Below are 14,753 nucleotides of genomic sequence, written 5' to 3'. Positions count from 1 at the left end.
CCTCTGTCCTGCTGGCTATATTAATACCTCCTCTGTCCTGATTGGCTATATTAATACTGTAATAACGCTGTAATTGTCCTTTATCATCATTATCGTCAACTGAAGCCAGAGTAAATCCCTCTATTCTTCTCATCTCAGGTTCAAAGCATCCACTCTGACAGAGGATTTCCACATATTTGGGTATAGAGTGTATCCGTCTGTCTCCGAAAAAATAAATGTTTGGGGGGTGGAGGGGGGGGGGGGGTTATAATACACGTCACGTCAAAGACCTGCTTCTCCGGACTGAAAGAATCTTGATTGGTATAATAAGGAACATCTGTTACGTGGAGAATAAAGTTTCAAAGCGCTACAGGATATGGGATAGCTTTTATGACAGCTAAATGTTGGCGGGCTCCCAACGTTACTGTAATGTTGACCGTCTGCCAAGCACCCTGTTTTTCCCCACGGCCAAAACAAGAGAGTTCTTTAGCTCCATTGAATGATTTTCTTAGTGTTCTTCCAAGGGTTTTTAGGCTTGCACGCACCTTCCTCACGGGAGGAGAGGGGGGATCCTCCATCATCGGAAAGCAACAACAAAGTAGAAACGGCTGAATAATGTCGTCTGTGGTACACACTGATATCGGTGAGTATCGGTTTACAGAGCAATTTTATCCGAATTACTTTGTCACTTGATCATGCTTTTGGATGTCATTGACGCCATATGGGTTAAAGGACGGTTCAGCCTTTTTTAATGTTGGAAGTCGAAAATTCACCTCACCGTGGAAATAGGGCCGAACCATCCCTTTAAAAGGCACAAGCTCTGGACAACAAACAAGCCGATTTGTTTGCCTGTCAATAAATATAGAAAATCTGAATGGAAGACAAATAAATAATAAAAAAGTCGAAAAAAGAAGAATACTGACCAATGGCCTCCTCCGGTGTCCAGTAGCCAGAGGTGTCGCAGACGCGGGGGGAGGTGGCCTCGTAGGCGTACTGCTGGAGGACCTCGAACTTCTCACAGTCCCCGCAGCTCACACCATCCACTGGAGGGAGACTGACAACACATGACAACTCTCAACTTCATACTTGAACGCCAGAAAATGTTTCAGTGAATGACCCTTAATAATAACGAACTTGATCACATTTTCATAATAATTAGCATTGAGGAAAATCTGCAAAAAAAAAAAATTCTTTTTATTATTTTTTTACCTTTGGTGCAGTGGTCCTCTTACAGGCGGCAGCCAATGAATGGAGACGGAGTCTGAGCTCTGTCCAATCACCATGGGCGTGAGAGGGATGGGGGCGGGCCTCTGGTCCTTCAGCCAGTTCTGGTAGACGAGGTCGATGTAGCAATGCATTCGCGCCACTTGGTTTGGTGTGAAGTGGTTGGTGCAGTTATCATCTGTCAGGATGGGTCAGGGTAGAAAGATAGAGCATCTTGGTTTGGTGTGAAATGGTTGGTGCAGTTATCATCTGTCAGGATGGGTCAGGGTTAGAAAGATAGAGCATCTTGAAGTGAATGTTCTCAGCATGTCCTGTCTCTGCTGTTCTGTCTCTTGTATAGTATGTCTTATTAACCCTAACCCTAACCCTAACCCTAACCCTAACCCTGTTTTCACAGGCGTGACGCCATATTTCATAGTCTACCTTTAACATGTTTTAAAAGCTGCGTACAAATTCCTCCTTGAGAAACAACTGAAGTGAACTGAATTGAAAAGGAATAAGCTGACAGCAATACACATTTATCAGGTCTAAATAATATAATATAACATGGTAAAAAAAAAATAAAAGAAGGGGGGTAATGAGTTGTAATTACAGTACCGACTGTTTCTCTTCAACCCTAACCCTAACCCCAACCCTAGAGACCTCTTCACCCCCACTACCCCCCTGTACAAGTTCTCTCCTGTTAATAAAAAAAAAAAAGGCTTCTGGCATTACGACTGCCAATGGACCCTGGTGTGAGCATTGATTACTTTATCTTATGATGGCTGATGGATAGATGATTCACTTACTTAAACAAATGTATTCGTTCTAAGTCGCTTTGGATAAAGGCGTCTGCTAAATGCCACAAATGTAAAAATGTAAATGAGGGAGCGTCCCTCACCTGTGTAACTCATGTAGTTGTTAAACGGCGTGTCCTGGTACAGGGTCGTCCCGCAGGAGTCGTTGACCTCCCCGGGGTCGTGGCAGGCCTTGGACTTGGGCGTGGGGGCCGTGTCGGCGCACAGGTCCCCCGTCTCAACGACGGGGTGGTCTCCTGGCAGGGGTCGTCGCAGGACTCGCGCTCACTCACCCCCTGAAGACGTGGTACAGGCCGAAGATGTGGCCCATCTCGTGGATCATGGTGTTGTTGTGGCCCACGGTGCCGTAGTAGGAGGGGTTCAGGACCATTCCACCTGGAGACGGAGGGGGGAACGGGGGGGGGGACAGGGGAGGGGGACAGTTGTCTGTCTTGTCAGTCTTGTTGTCATTGATTTGAAGATGCTTTGATTCTTTGGTTTTCGCTACAAGGGGAGGGAGGGTGGGGGAGGGAGGGTGGGGGAGGTCGAAATCGGAGGACGGGCTCATTTATTGTTTTATTGTTCTATTTTGTAAATTTGTAAAATTATTTCTGCTATTTTGTTCATATTTTGTTATTTTGTACATTTTTAGTTAATATTTTGCTTATGTATTGTTTTTTATGTCCCATGCACCAACCTCACCAAGTCAGTTTCCTGTATGTGCAAATATACTGGGCCAAATAAAATAATTCTGATTCTGATTCTGATTCTGATTCTGATTCTGATTCTGATAATGGAGTGTAGTAACAGTATCAAACAAGTGTGTTTGGCATCAAACAAGTGTGTGTGATTCCTCATTCCATTCCTTGCGTTACAATGAGCCCGTCCTCTGATTTCCACATCCACCTCCCCTGCTACCCACCCGTGTGTAGCAACAGGTTTTGAGATTGCTAAGGGTTTATTACAACATGAATATATAAAAGAAAAGAATGAATGAACACTAACAATCCTGTCTGTCTGTCTAGGTAAGGGAAATTGATATCCCAAACTGTCTTGGGGAATCGTCCATAGCCAAGGTAGGCTGGAAATCATGTCAATTTGTATTTTTAGCAAACAATCCCTCGCTCAAAGTAAGATATACTCAATTCGGAGAATTGTTGCTTCAAAGTTCAAACCTATGATACTGTGGTTCATCAGAGACACGTCATTGTCTCTCTCTCTCTCTCTCTCTCTCTCTCTCTATCTATCTCTCTCTCTCTATATATATATCTCTCTCTCCCTTTCTCTCTCTCTATCCCATCTACAGACTGACTGTTGAAAGGAAGTGTTTTTTTCACCCTCTCTCTCTCTCTCCCTCTCTCCCTCTCTCTCTCTCCCTCTCTCTCTCTCTCTCTCCCTCTCTCTCTCTCTCTCTCTCTCTCTCTCTCTCTCTCCAGATTGACTGGCTGGCTTGTTGATGTAGTTCAACCCTGAGGAGGGAAGAGAGAGTGCAGGCCATCTGTGCTGGAATGCAGGTTGTCCCCGAGGTCAGATAATGAATGAGCCAGGAGGAACGGATGGGGGAGCCCAGGGGAGCACAACAGAAGAACCCCTGATTAAACAGGGAATAATACTTTAAAAGGCCCCTCTCCCTCTCCCTCTCCCTCTCCCTCTCCCACTCCCACTCCCTCTCCCTCTCCCTCTCCCACTCCCTCTCCCTCTCCCTCTCCCTCTCCCTCTCCCACTCCCACTCCCTCTCCCTCTCCCTCTGTCTGTCTTTCCCTCACTCCCCCCTCTCTCTCTCTCTCTCTCTCTCTCCCTCTCCCTCTGTCTGTCTATCTGCCTGTCTGTTTGTCTGTCCGTCTTTCCTTCTCTGGAAAGACAGACAGGGCACTCTCTCTCTCTCTCTCCCCCTCCCTCTCTTTCTCTCTCTCCAGCCAAGCACTTTTAGAGTGATTTACAACTAAGCCCGCTCAGTAGATCGAAAGGGAACACACAAAAGAATAGAGCATAATTTACAAGTCGCAAGTCGACTGTTTAACCGCAGTAGGCCACCGCAGAAGCCTTTCTCATCGCAAGGGAGGACCGTTCCGCTAGCAACACAGGGCTAATGCTACGCTAGTCCAAAACAATTAGAAAAAGACATTCCCCACTTCAGATAAACGGTCGGATTTAGGAAAGAGAGCTGGATATCAGTCAGGAGAAATGTCTTTTTTTGGTTTTAATGAGCACTTGGACACAGTAGAAAGAGTAAAAATCAGCTGGCAGGGAGACGTGGATGGCAACAGGGCATTCGGCCTAGGCTTCTTTCTGTTTGTGTTTGGTTGTTTTGAAGGGGTTGTCTTTACAGTGGAAGGAGGCCTAATGATTAGGAGGGGGGGTGGAGGAGGAGAAGGAGGAGGAGGAGGAGGAGGAGGAGGAGGGCGATCTGCCGGGAAATCTATGCGTGCTGCAAGTGTTTTCTTTTATATCCAGCATTAAGGCTCATTAATCTCGTTACGGCTTATACCAAGAACAAAGAGGAGGAGGGAAAACGATGAGGGGAGAGGAACGGAGAGAGAGAGAGAGAGAGAGAGAGAGAGAGAGAGGAAGAGAGAGGGAGAGAGAGAAAGAGAGAGAGGGTGGGGGGATAGGGAGATATATAGAGAGAGAGCAAAGTAGAGAGTGAGCGAAAGAGAGAGAGAGAGGGAGAGAGAGGGAGAGAGAGAGAGAGAGAGAGAGAGAGAGAGAGAGAGAGAGAGAATCTATAACAGATTTTCAAAACAAAAAAAGGGTGATGCTGTCAGCATAATACAGCAGTGAGTGAAAACAGCAGGTAAAGACAGACAGACAGGTAGAGACAGACAGACAGGTAGAGACAGACATGTAGACACAGACAGACAGGTAGAGACAGACAGACAGGTAGAGACAGACACACAGGTAAAGACAGACAGGTAGAGACAGACAGACAGGGAGAGACAGACAGACAGGTAAAGATAGACAGGTAGAGACAGACAGACAGGTAGAGACAGACAGACAGACAGGGAGAGACAGACAGACAGGTAAAGACAGACAGGTAGAGACAGACAGACAGACAGACAGACAGACAGACAGGTAATAATGCAGGTGTCTTACCCTGATGGCTGAGAGCTTCCTTGGCCCAGGGCCAGGTTGCGGCTCCCGCAAGTTCCTCGCGAGCCGAGTTGTTGGCGAAGAAAACATTGAGCGTGTCTGCGCTGCTCAGGTGAAGCAGCTCCTTCAGCTCCTTGATGCTCATGTAGGCTCTGCCATGACAAATGAGATCAGACGCGTCAGTACAGACGTAGCGGAGGTGGTTCGGAAGCACGCCCGTGGGATGAGTAAGCTCGCCTGAGACCTGAACACTCGCGTTTGCTCCGTGAGGTCATGTCTAGGTTTTAGCTTGATGGGATAATGAGGGTGTTTAATGAGCAGGAGACCCAAGTTTGAATCCCAGTCAGGTTGCATAGAGCAGAGAGGAGAGTGGCAGGGAGGGGGTTATGGAGTAGAGACTGGAACACAGATAACTTTCACGTTTTTCTTTCACAATACAATGGTCCTGCTTCTGGGTAATAACTATTGTAACTTCAGTGTCACACAAGTCAACAGTGAGTTACTCACTGTTCCACTCCACTTACAGGTAAACCACACATACAGGTAAACCACACATACAGGTAAACCACACATACAGGTAAACCACACTTACAGGTAAACCACACTTACAGGTAAACCACACATACAGGTAAACCACACTTACAGGTAAACCACACATACAGGTAAACCACACTTACAGGTAAACCACACATAAAAGGCAAACTGTATTTAGTTCTGGTTCGGGTTCAATTGACTGAGACCATATTTTTTCTTCATTTCCATTTCAGTGTTTTTCTTGCGGGTGAATGACAGACAGACAACTCATTCCCAGAGAGTTCCTTTCTATCCTGTTTCTGTGTGCACTCCTGATACTTCCAACATATAATAGTTTGAATTGTTTTGGGTAGTAAAGTACATGAAACCCAACCACTACCCTGCCTCAGAGCGGTACACACACACACACACACACACACACACACACACACACTTCCTCCCCTCCCCTCCCAGCTGTGATAGATTGCTCTATAAGTGCTTTGATGTGTGAGGTGAACTTGTCACATGTCATTTCTCTCCCGTTTCCTTTCATAGCTGGAAGGCCGTCGCAGCTACTTTACCGCCGGCGGCCCGGCCGCTCGTTTGAAACAGGCCTTAATGCCCTTTACCGCCGGCGGCCCGGCCGCTCGTTTGAAACAGGCCTTAATGCCCTTTACCGCCGGCGGCCCGGCCGCTCGTTTGAAACAGGCCTTAATGCCCTTTTGTAACAAGCCAGAGGGTCTTGCAGCCCATTAGTACAGCCTCCTACTGTTTCTTGGACCGCTGCCCACCGCACCAGAGAACTGACCAAGTGTACTTTCAGTCTGGCCCGACGTACTTTCAGCGTTTTATTTAATAAAGCAAACTGGCGTGGCAGAGTATTAAGCATAAGGTTGAATGAGTGTCATCATGCATATTCATAAAAATATGAAATGTTAGGCAGCGGTTTTAACTTGTCCGATAAATCCCGGTTGTTTACGTTTGGGGTCTGTGTTTTGAAGCGGGTGATGTATCGTCATATCAATCCCTCTCTAGACACCAGAGACAACACGGACTGAATGCTAAGTGAACGCCAGGTCGCTGTCGTAAATGACGAGTTGTTTCTTAATGGCGACGTGGAGGGGGCCTTTCAGTGTTTGGTTTGGTTGTTGTCGGGGTATGAAACCGACCAGGAGCCCAGAAGGGGCGTGTAAGAGTCGGGCCACAGGTAAACATCCTGTTACTTCAGGTTTAAAATTAGGTACGGGATGGCTGACACAGGAAATAAGTACTTCTCCTGCATAAGAGGTCAGTATTTAGGAATTAAGATGCCCCCTTAAAACATCGTATGCTGCACATGCATGTCCTCGCATGCACTTCGGTCATTGAGAAAATACCACATGAAGAGACAATACACTGAATACGATCCCGAAAATATACCGTACGTATATTTTCTGTTCATTTGGGGTCGAGGCATATTCGCCGGATGTACACAACAGATTCCCCCATACTCAAAGGATTCATACTGACTCCCTTTGAGGTCTGAAAGCGTCCGACAAACTTGAAACGTTTTTATGTGTAATGTCCCTTTAACCCTTGCAACCTTTCATAGCTGGGTTCAAAATGGCCGTCGTTTTTTTTTTTTTTTTTTTTTTTTTTAAGAACCACCCAGTTTGTCTCCGGAGCAGACAGATTCTAACCACCACTGAGACCTGTTGGATGCCCTAAGCAGCAGAGGGATATCTTAGACCTGTTGGATGCCCTAAGCAGCAGGGGGATATCTCAGCACTAATGGCAGAGATGTCCTTCTTTTTTCTCTCCCGCTCCCACACTCTTTCTTGTGTTGCCAGACTCTTCATGTACCTGGCCATCGCTCATCGCTGTCTCGTTGGCCGATCCAACAACAAATTTGTGCGGTGACAGGAACTGGCTGGGGAAACGGTTCTATTGCCCCAGCTGTGGAGAGATACCTGCACAATAACTCAGACAGCAAAAATACCGAAATCCCAGACCCAAACATAAAAATTGTACGCTCTCTACAAATGCCATCAAAATGTCATCCAAGCATTAATTCTCTCCGAAACTCTGGGTAGGAGTCCAGGGGATTGCAGTTGTTCCAACCGGCTGAGGTCAGGACCTCTTTTTACAGACCTAACACTGCAGATATCCCAGAGAGGACTGACTTCATGAAGTATCTCTGTGGATTAGCGATTCGTGGGTTGTTGTCTTTTTCCAAAGGAGGGAAAGACATGAAAGACAGTAAAGTATAGTAGTAGTTATAAGACAGAGAGAAGTGAGTTTCACACAGGGGAGGCTGGTAGAGATAGAAATGGGAGGACGGGCTCATTGTAATGCATGGAATGGAATGAGGAATGGTATCAAACACCTGATGATATCATTCCTCATTCCGTTCCATGCATTACGATGAGCCCGTCCTCCGATTTCTACCTCCACTAGCCTCCTCTGGTTCATGGGTTCCTAACAGTGACTTTTATATCTGTCTATGGACCTGGCTTCTTTAAGCTGCTTCTTTAAGCTAAAGTTGTGGCTCCTTAAGAGTCCAAATACCAGCCATCCCAGACATCCCAGACATGCGGTGCAAAACAACAAACTGACTGCAGCCCAAATGTATCATTAGTTCCCAATTAGCCTCTGCAGGAATGTATTTTGGACAGTTCCGGAACTGGAACGCTGAAAACACCTGACCTGAAAGACACCCCACAGCCAATCATGTGATGGAACAACAACATCAGGCAGAAGCCGACCGAGGAAACCCAATCTAACCCGATCTACCACGGCCAGGGATGAAGTGACTGTAGAAACAGATTTGTACTGTATCATAAATGTCTTGGTAACTAATGGGATGAAATATGGTAAATGCAATGCATTTCGGGGTTTAGAAAGCATCCATAATCTCCAACAATCCATTTGGGGATGGATCATCCTGAATCTGAAAATGACTTCAATCTAAATCTTTATAACAGTTCAGAATAAGTCAAATGATATGTAAAAACGTTGACCTTGCCCTTTAGGTTCCAAACTTGTCATGTTTGAAGTATATTATAATCCTGATTAATGCATAAGCTGCAAACACCGGCCTGCGTAGTAAATCTAAGGTTGCTTGATCACACATGTGAAATGAATCAAGCAACAAACGTTTAGCTTTTTTAATACGCAGCATCAGGTGAAGTATTTTTACCTTGATCTGAGCCGCTAAAAATACAGAAAAAATATCATGGCAAAACATCATGTATTCTGTTAGAACCCCAAATAAGCCTGCCTGTCAAAGTGAACAGAACGAAGGGAGACTTCTGGTTTTGTTGTTGAGCCACAATAACTGTATTCTTTGGCTTCTCTCTCCTCCAACCCCACTTCTTCTCATGCTTTCAGAAACCGTGCCAGAGCTTCAATTTGTATCTGTGCCTCACATGTTGTGTAATATGAACTCTTGCAAAGAACCATGGTAAGATAAACACTTGATCTCTTAAGACAATAAAGACAGTGCTAATCAAGCACTGCACTAAAGAATCCTCAATAACACTTCAGGGACTGCAGGTTGGGTTTCTGCCTGTGTTCCTATTTCCTATGTAATTACTATGTTGTGATTTTGCCCGAAGAAAAACACAAACGACCAGATATGTCGACACAATAGGCCTACAGTATACAGCGCCTTCAGAAAGTATTCAGACCCCTTCACTTTTTCCACATTTTGTTGTGTTACAGACTCAATTTAAAATGGATTCAGTTAAAAGAATTTGCCATTAATCCACGCACAATACCCCAGAATGACAAAGCGAAAACAATTTTTTGAAATTTCAGTAAATCTATTAAAATAGGAATACAGAAATACCTCATGTACATAAGTATTCAAGACCCTTTGCTATGACACTCTTAAAATTTGCTAAAATCCCAAAATGTCAACAAATCACTCAATAAGTTGAATTGAGTCCATCTTAATGCAAGGATAATAGTTCATGTAATTTTGGAATTAATATCTTTGTTTTTATAGGGTCTCTGATTTGCATAGGAATCAATTCCACCCTGTGTAGGTTAGGATGTCACGACCAGGCCCTGCCAGTGACAGACATACCCAGAACTTGATGCAGTTACCACTATTCTTCACAGGAGAGATGGTGCAGAAACTGTATTGCATGTGCTGGATTTGCACGAAACTTAATGCTTTGTAGTAAAAATCACTTGAATTCATTGTTGCAAACACAATTATGGATATGAGATAGATTATTCTCCATTAAGGGATTATTTTTGGCTACTTGGTCATAGACCAATTGTGTAGACTGACTGAGATTATGTTGTCCAGGTGCTTTTTCCTCCCCACCATTCAACTTTGTAAGTCTCCCCAGGCCTCAGGGCTGCATTCCTGAGCAGTTTTGTTCCTCTCCATTTGCTCAGTATGTAATGACAACCTGATCCACAAAGTGTGTAATTGATTCCTATGCAAATCAGAGACCCTATAAAAACAAAGATATTAATTCCAAAATAACATGAACTATTATCCTTGCATTAAAATGGACTCAATTCAATTGAGTGTTGAGTGATTTGTTGATGACATTTTTACATTTTAGCTAATTTTAAGAGTGTCATAGCAAATGGTCTGAATACTTATGTACATGAGGTATTTCTGTATTTCAATTTTAATAAATTTACTGACATTTCTAAAAACCTGTTTTCGCTTCGTCATTCTGGGGTATTGTGTGCGGATTGACGGCAAATTCTTTTAATTTAATCCATTTTTGAATTGAGTCTATAACACAACAAAACGTGGAAAAAGTGAAGGGGTCTGAATACTTTCCGAAGGCGCCGTATCTCACCTGTCTGGGGACTCTGGGTCAAAGCACGTCTTTAGGACGTCCGTGACCTCCGGGTCGCAGCAGTCCCCGTCGTCGTAGTCGTAGTGAATACTGTTACACTCCGTGTTGCAGACCCCGTCCTGCCTCTTCCAGTTATAGCAGGGTCCCAGGCGCAGGCAGTCCCCCCCATCATGGCCCGTCCGCGGGTGGTCGCATTCCGGGTCGCAGTGCCTGTTCCCTATCTTACTGATCCGGCAGTTGCTGAGGACGAAGCGCAGGCGGAGGGAGGAGTTGCGGACGGTGTGCGTGTTCAGCTCCAGGCTGATGTTGTACGGCCGGAAGGCCTCCACCAGTGCCAGGTGCTGGAGCTGGACCTGGGCCTGGGAGACGGTGGGGAGGCCGCCGTCGTCGTTGCAGACGTTCACCACGCGGTAGCGGACGCGCTTCTCCGTGCGCAGCTGCCAGTGGTTGTTGTAGCCCAGGACGACGTCGGTGTTGTCGCAGGCGGTTAATCCACAGGGAGGGGGCAGGAACGGGGACACCAGCTCCCGCTCGGGGACGGGGACGACCACCACGGAGGGGTGGTAGCCGTCTTTGCGCGGGGACCACTGCTGCTCGATTTCGGAGAAGTCGGCCCACAGGGCCAGGGTGGGTTCGCGCTTGTCGACTCGAGGCGGGCCCTTCTGGAGGTCCTCGTGGGTGCGGGGGTGAGTCCATAGCACCACGCCGCCGACGTGGCCGCGGAAACTGTGGCCGTGGTCTGATTGGTCGCCTCCGAGGAGAAGCGTTCGGCAGGTCTGCATGAACGGGCTGTAGAGGTTACCGGACTGGAGACTGCTCTCTCCTACCTTGGCACCGTCGAGGTACAGGCTCATCTTGTGCCCGTTATAGGTGGCCATCAGGTGGGTCCAGGAGTTGGGGTGGTAGCGGTGGTGGCTGTAGATAGTGCTGGATTGTTGGGCTCTGTCAGTGCGTAGCGTGAAAAAGAACCTGGCGTCCTTTCGACCGCCGGGCTCGACCGTTCGAATCCCAACCGACCACCCTTTCTCACTCAACGAGTGCGAGCAGTTGTCAAACACCCCTACGGATGAAGAGAAACAAAAAAAAAAGATATATATATTATTTTTGGAGCGAAAAAGAAAAAAGGAAAAACAACAAAATAAATATTGAGCATCCTCCTCGAGTGTAATTAAAACCAAATTACCCAGAGGGCCGAGGGGGTTGGAAGTATTTCCCTAAACGAAGGCCCTGATTCCCAGCTGCTTGTCAGACAGAGAGAGACTCACATCTGGCCTCCAGATGTTCAACGCTGGGACAAGGAGAGGTCAGGAAACCCCTTCACCCCCCCTGCATGCACTCAGTTCTGTAACTGTACATAACAAACTGCCGACATTTTGGGGATATTTGGGGGGGGGGGGGGGGGGGGGAATAAAAAGCAGGCAACTGTAGCTAAATATCACTCAGGAGGAGAGCCAATGTCATGGTTGAGGGTTTAATTCGCTCAAAGTAGTGGTTAGGATACAGTAGTAAAGCCAAGGGAATAATTCTCGATACTGTACTACTATAATCTGGAACCATTGAAGAAACATATTACAGGAGGAGACTATTAAGTTAGTCTGTCATTATATCTACTTGTAAAAATATTACTCCAATCAAAACCAGGCCGAGAATGAAAATGTTCCTCTGATGAGTGAATGTGATGATGCATTGTACAGCAGAGTTCCTGATGTTCTCACTGGATTTCATGTATTTGTCATAACAGATGATCTTATTAAGTGTCAGGGTACATATTGTCTTTTAACTTGGTCCTCTGTGGCTCAGTTGGTGGAGCATGGTGCTAATGATGCTTAGGTTGTGGGTTTGATTCCTGCTGGGACCATATATACTGAAATGTGTGCGCTCACTGCAATGTAAGTCGCTTTGGATAAAAGCGTCAGCTAAATGGCATACAGTACCAGTCAAAAGTTTGGACACACCTTGCCAAGAGTGTGCAAAGCTGTCATCAAAGCAAAAGGTGGCTACTTTGAAGAATCTAAAATATAAAACATATTCTGGTTTGTTTAACACTTTTTTGTTGACTACATAATTCCATGTGTGTTCCTTCATAGTTCTGATGTCTTCAATATTAATATACAATGTAGAAAATAATAAAAGATAAAGAAAAACCATTGAATGACAAGGTGTGTCCAAACTTTTGACTGGTACTGTATTACCACAGTCTGAACTAACTGTCTTGATGCTGCCGGTAACTTTGCTTGTTTGCTTGCTTGCAGCTCTCCGAATGGCAATACGTGACTCCATACTGCCTCATAACTACTGTATGGATGAATTATTGCATCAGACACGAGCAGCTGTGGCGAAATAAAGAGAAAGGTCCTGACCTCTTAATAGAAAAAGACAGATTCTTTTTTATATATTGATTTCAAAACAAAGCTGTGTGGCAGATGTGTATTATAACATCAAACGATATCTCTGAAGTGTACTTTAGGAAGTAGGAAGAGAGGAGGGTGGGGGTGGGGGGGGGGGAGAAAGAGAGAGAGAGAGTGATAGAGAGAGAGAGTGATAGAGAGAGACAGAGACAGAGAAAAAAAGAGAAGAAAAGAGAGAGAGAGAGGAGAAACAGAGAGGAAAAAGATAGAGTGAAAGAGAGATGGCTGTGGAGTGTATCACTCACCGGCTATGACGGCTGGGTTAGTCTGCCCCCCCTCTGGTTTGACCCACAGCTCAATACTGAACCTGGCCCTGGGAAGCTCCACACCAGCTGCTGGGTTTACCCTCAGCTGCTCTCTCTGTCCGTTGAAGTACAGCGCAGACATCCACCTCGGGGGCACGTTGGGGAGCTTGGCCCCCCAGGACGAGGGCCCCCTGACTGGGCTCGGGAGCCCCTCCTGCTCCCCTGAGGAGTACTCACTCTCAGGAGAATAGCCGCTCTGCTGGAGCCTGGAGAACACCCTCTGGGAGTCGACTACGCTGTCGGGGAACGTCTCCCAACTGTCGGCGCCGCGAGCCGTGGACGCCGGGCTACGGGGAACCCTCCTGCGGAACGTGGAACGTGGAACGTTGAGTGCCGATGAGGAGGAGCGCTGTTGGCCCTTAGGGTGCTCGCCGTCTCCTGGTTTCTCACTGTGTCTGTCTGTGCCCCCTTCAGCCGGACTAGTGGGGTTCGTGTTAGAGTCTGGGTGGTGTGGTGGACCGGCGGACCCCACTGTATGAGCTAAACGTTTCTCCTTTTGGCCTTTGGGTGACATTTTCTCCAGGTCCCTTGCCCCCTTCCCCTCAGTGCCCCAATGAGACCCGCTACCCAGTCCCAGCTGGCTAGAATTAACATCAGAGCTGCACCCACCTAAACATGACTCCCCCAGACCCAGACCAGTTACATGATAGAGGTCCCTTCGCCTGGTGTGCCTCCTCGGGTGAGCCGCTAGAGGGTGCTGCTGAGCTGCGGAGACGGAGAGAGCAGCTCCTCTCGGATGTCTGGGGGAGCTGCACTGTTCGCCTGCTAAGAGAGCCAGCTCCCTGTCGGCTCGCTGAGCCAATGTGCGTTTGTACCTTCGGATATGATCGGATAGAACAGTGTTCAGCAGCCAAGTGTTGATAATTATGAGGACAACAGCCAGTAGTTTGATATAATACAACATGTTTGTGTAATAAAAGGACCGGAATTGGTTGTAAATTATTTATGTCAATCCGTATAAATCCTGCCTCTTAGGATAGAAAGTTGGGCGCAATAGCAGCAATGTGTTTCAGTTAAACGTTTAATTTATTGAAAGAACTCTCCAAACACCACATCTGGATATAACTTCCTGTAATATCTCTGAAATTATAAGGATATTAATGCTCTAAATCAAGAACTACACTGTTTTTGGCTACGGTAATTAACTGCCTACCATTGTTTGGACTAGTCCGATTAGATATCAATTAGTGCAATGCGCAAAACGCTTAATTGTTTACAAGGCAGGTGTCTGTGTGTGTGTGACGCCTATTTTCATCAGATGCCAGTTCCAGACCTCAGAAAGCAGCTAAACCAACACCCGTCAGTGCACTCAAAGAGGAAAAAACAGTCAAAATATGATAAATTATCTGCGCGTAAAAGTCTATTGCATAATAGGGTTCCTGGTCTATTTGGTGTTCAATCAAAAGCTGTTATGGCTGTTGCTGTAATGCCACCGGCCGGGCATGAGAAAAAAAAGGTATTTGCTTATAGGATCCCATAAGTCTACTAACTTGCCTCTCACCAAATCTCTCCTGCGCGCCTCAGAAACCTGCCGCGCTGTAGCCAACGCAGTCCATGCTTATTAGAACGAGTGGGTCATAGCAACCTGCCACACCGCCTGTATAAATAGAGAAAGTCATTGCACAATCGAAACATCATTTTGGATTTGAA

General features: G+C 46.3%; 1 protein-coding gene across 1 annotated transcript in view; it reads right to left on the bottom strand.

Moving 5' to 3' along the window:
* pappa2 (pappalysin 2) overlaps positions 1–14,007 on the bottom strand; it is a gene marked incomplete at its 5' end in the record, with an annotated part of 42,093 nt that extends 28,086 nt beyond the window's left edge. Inside the window, 8 exon segments of the mRNA XM_083689614.1 lie at positions 903–1,033; positions 1,189–1,381; positions 2,084–2,221; positions 2,224–2,275; positions 2,281–2,375; positions 5,073–5,221; positions 10,391–11,450; positions 13,044–14,007. Coding sequence (XP_083545740.1) covers positions 903–1,033; positions 1,189–1,381; positions 2,084–2,221; positions 2,224–2,275; positions 2,281–2,375; positions 5,073–5,221; positions 10,391–11,450; positions 13,044–14,007 — 2,782 coding nt within the window.
* Between the last annotated feature and the right edge of the window lie 746 nt (positions 14,008–14,753).

This window comes from Argentina silus, assembly GCF_951799395.1.
Source record: "Argentina silus genome assembly, chromosome: 18".
Taxonomy (NCBI): Eukaryota; Metazoa; Chordata; class Actinopteri; order Argentiniformes; family Argentinidae; genus Argentina; species Argentina silus.
Note: the sequence above shows the minus strand (reverse complement) of the source record. Positions and strands in the feature narration are given on the sequence as shown.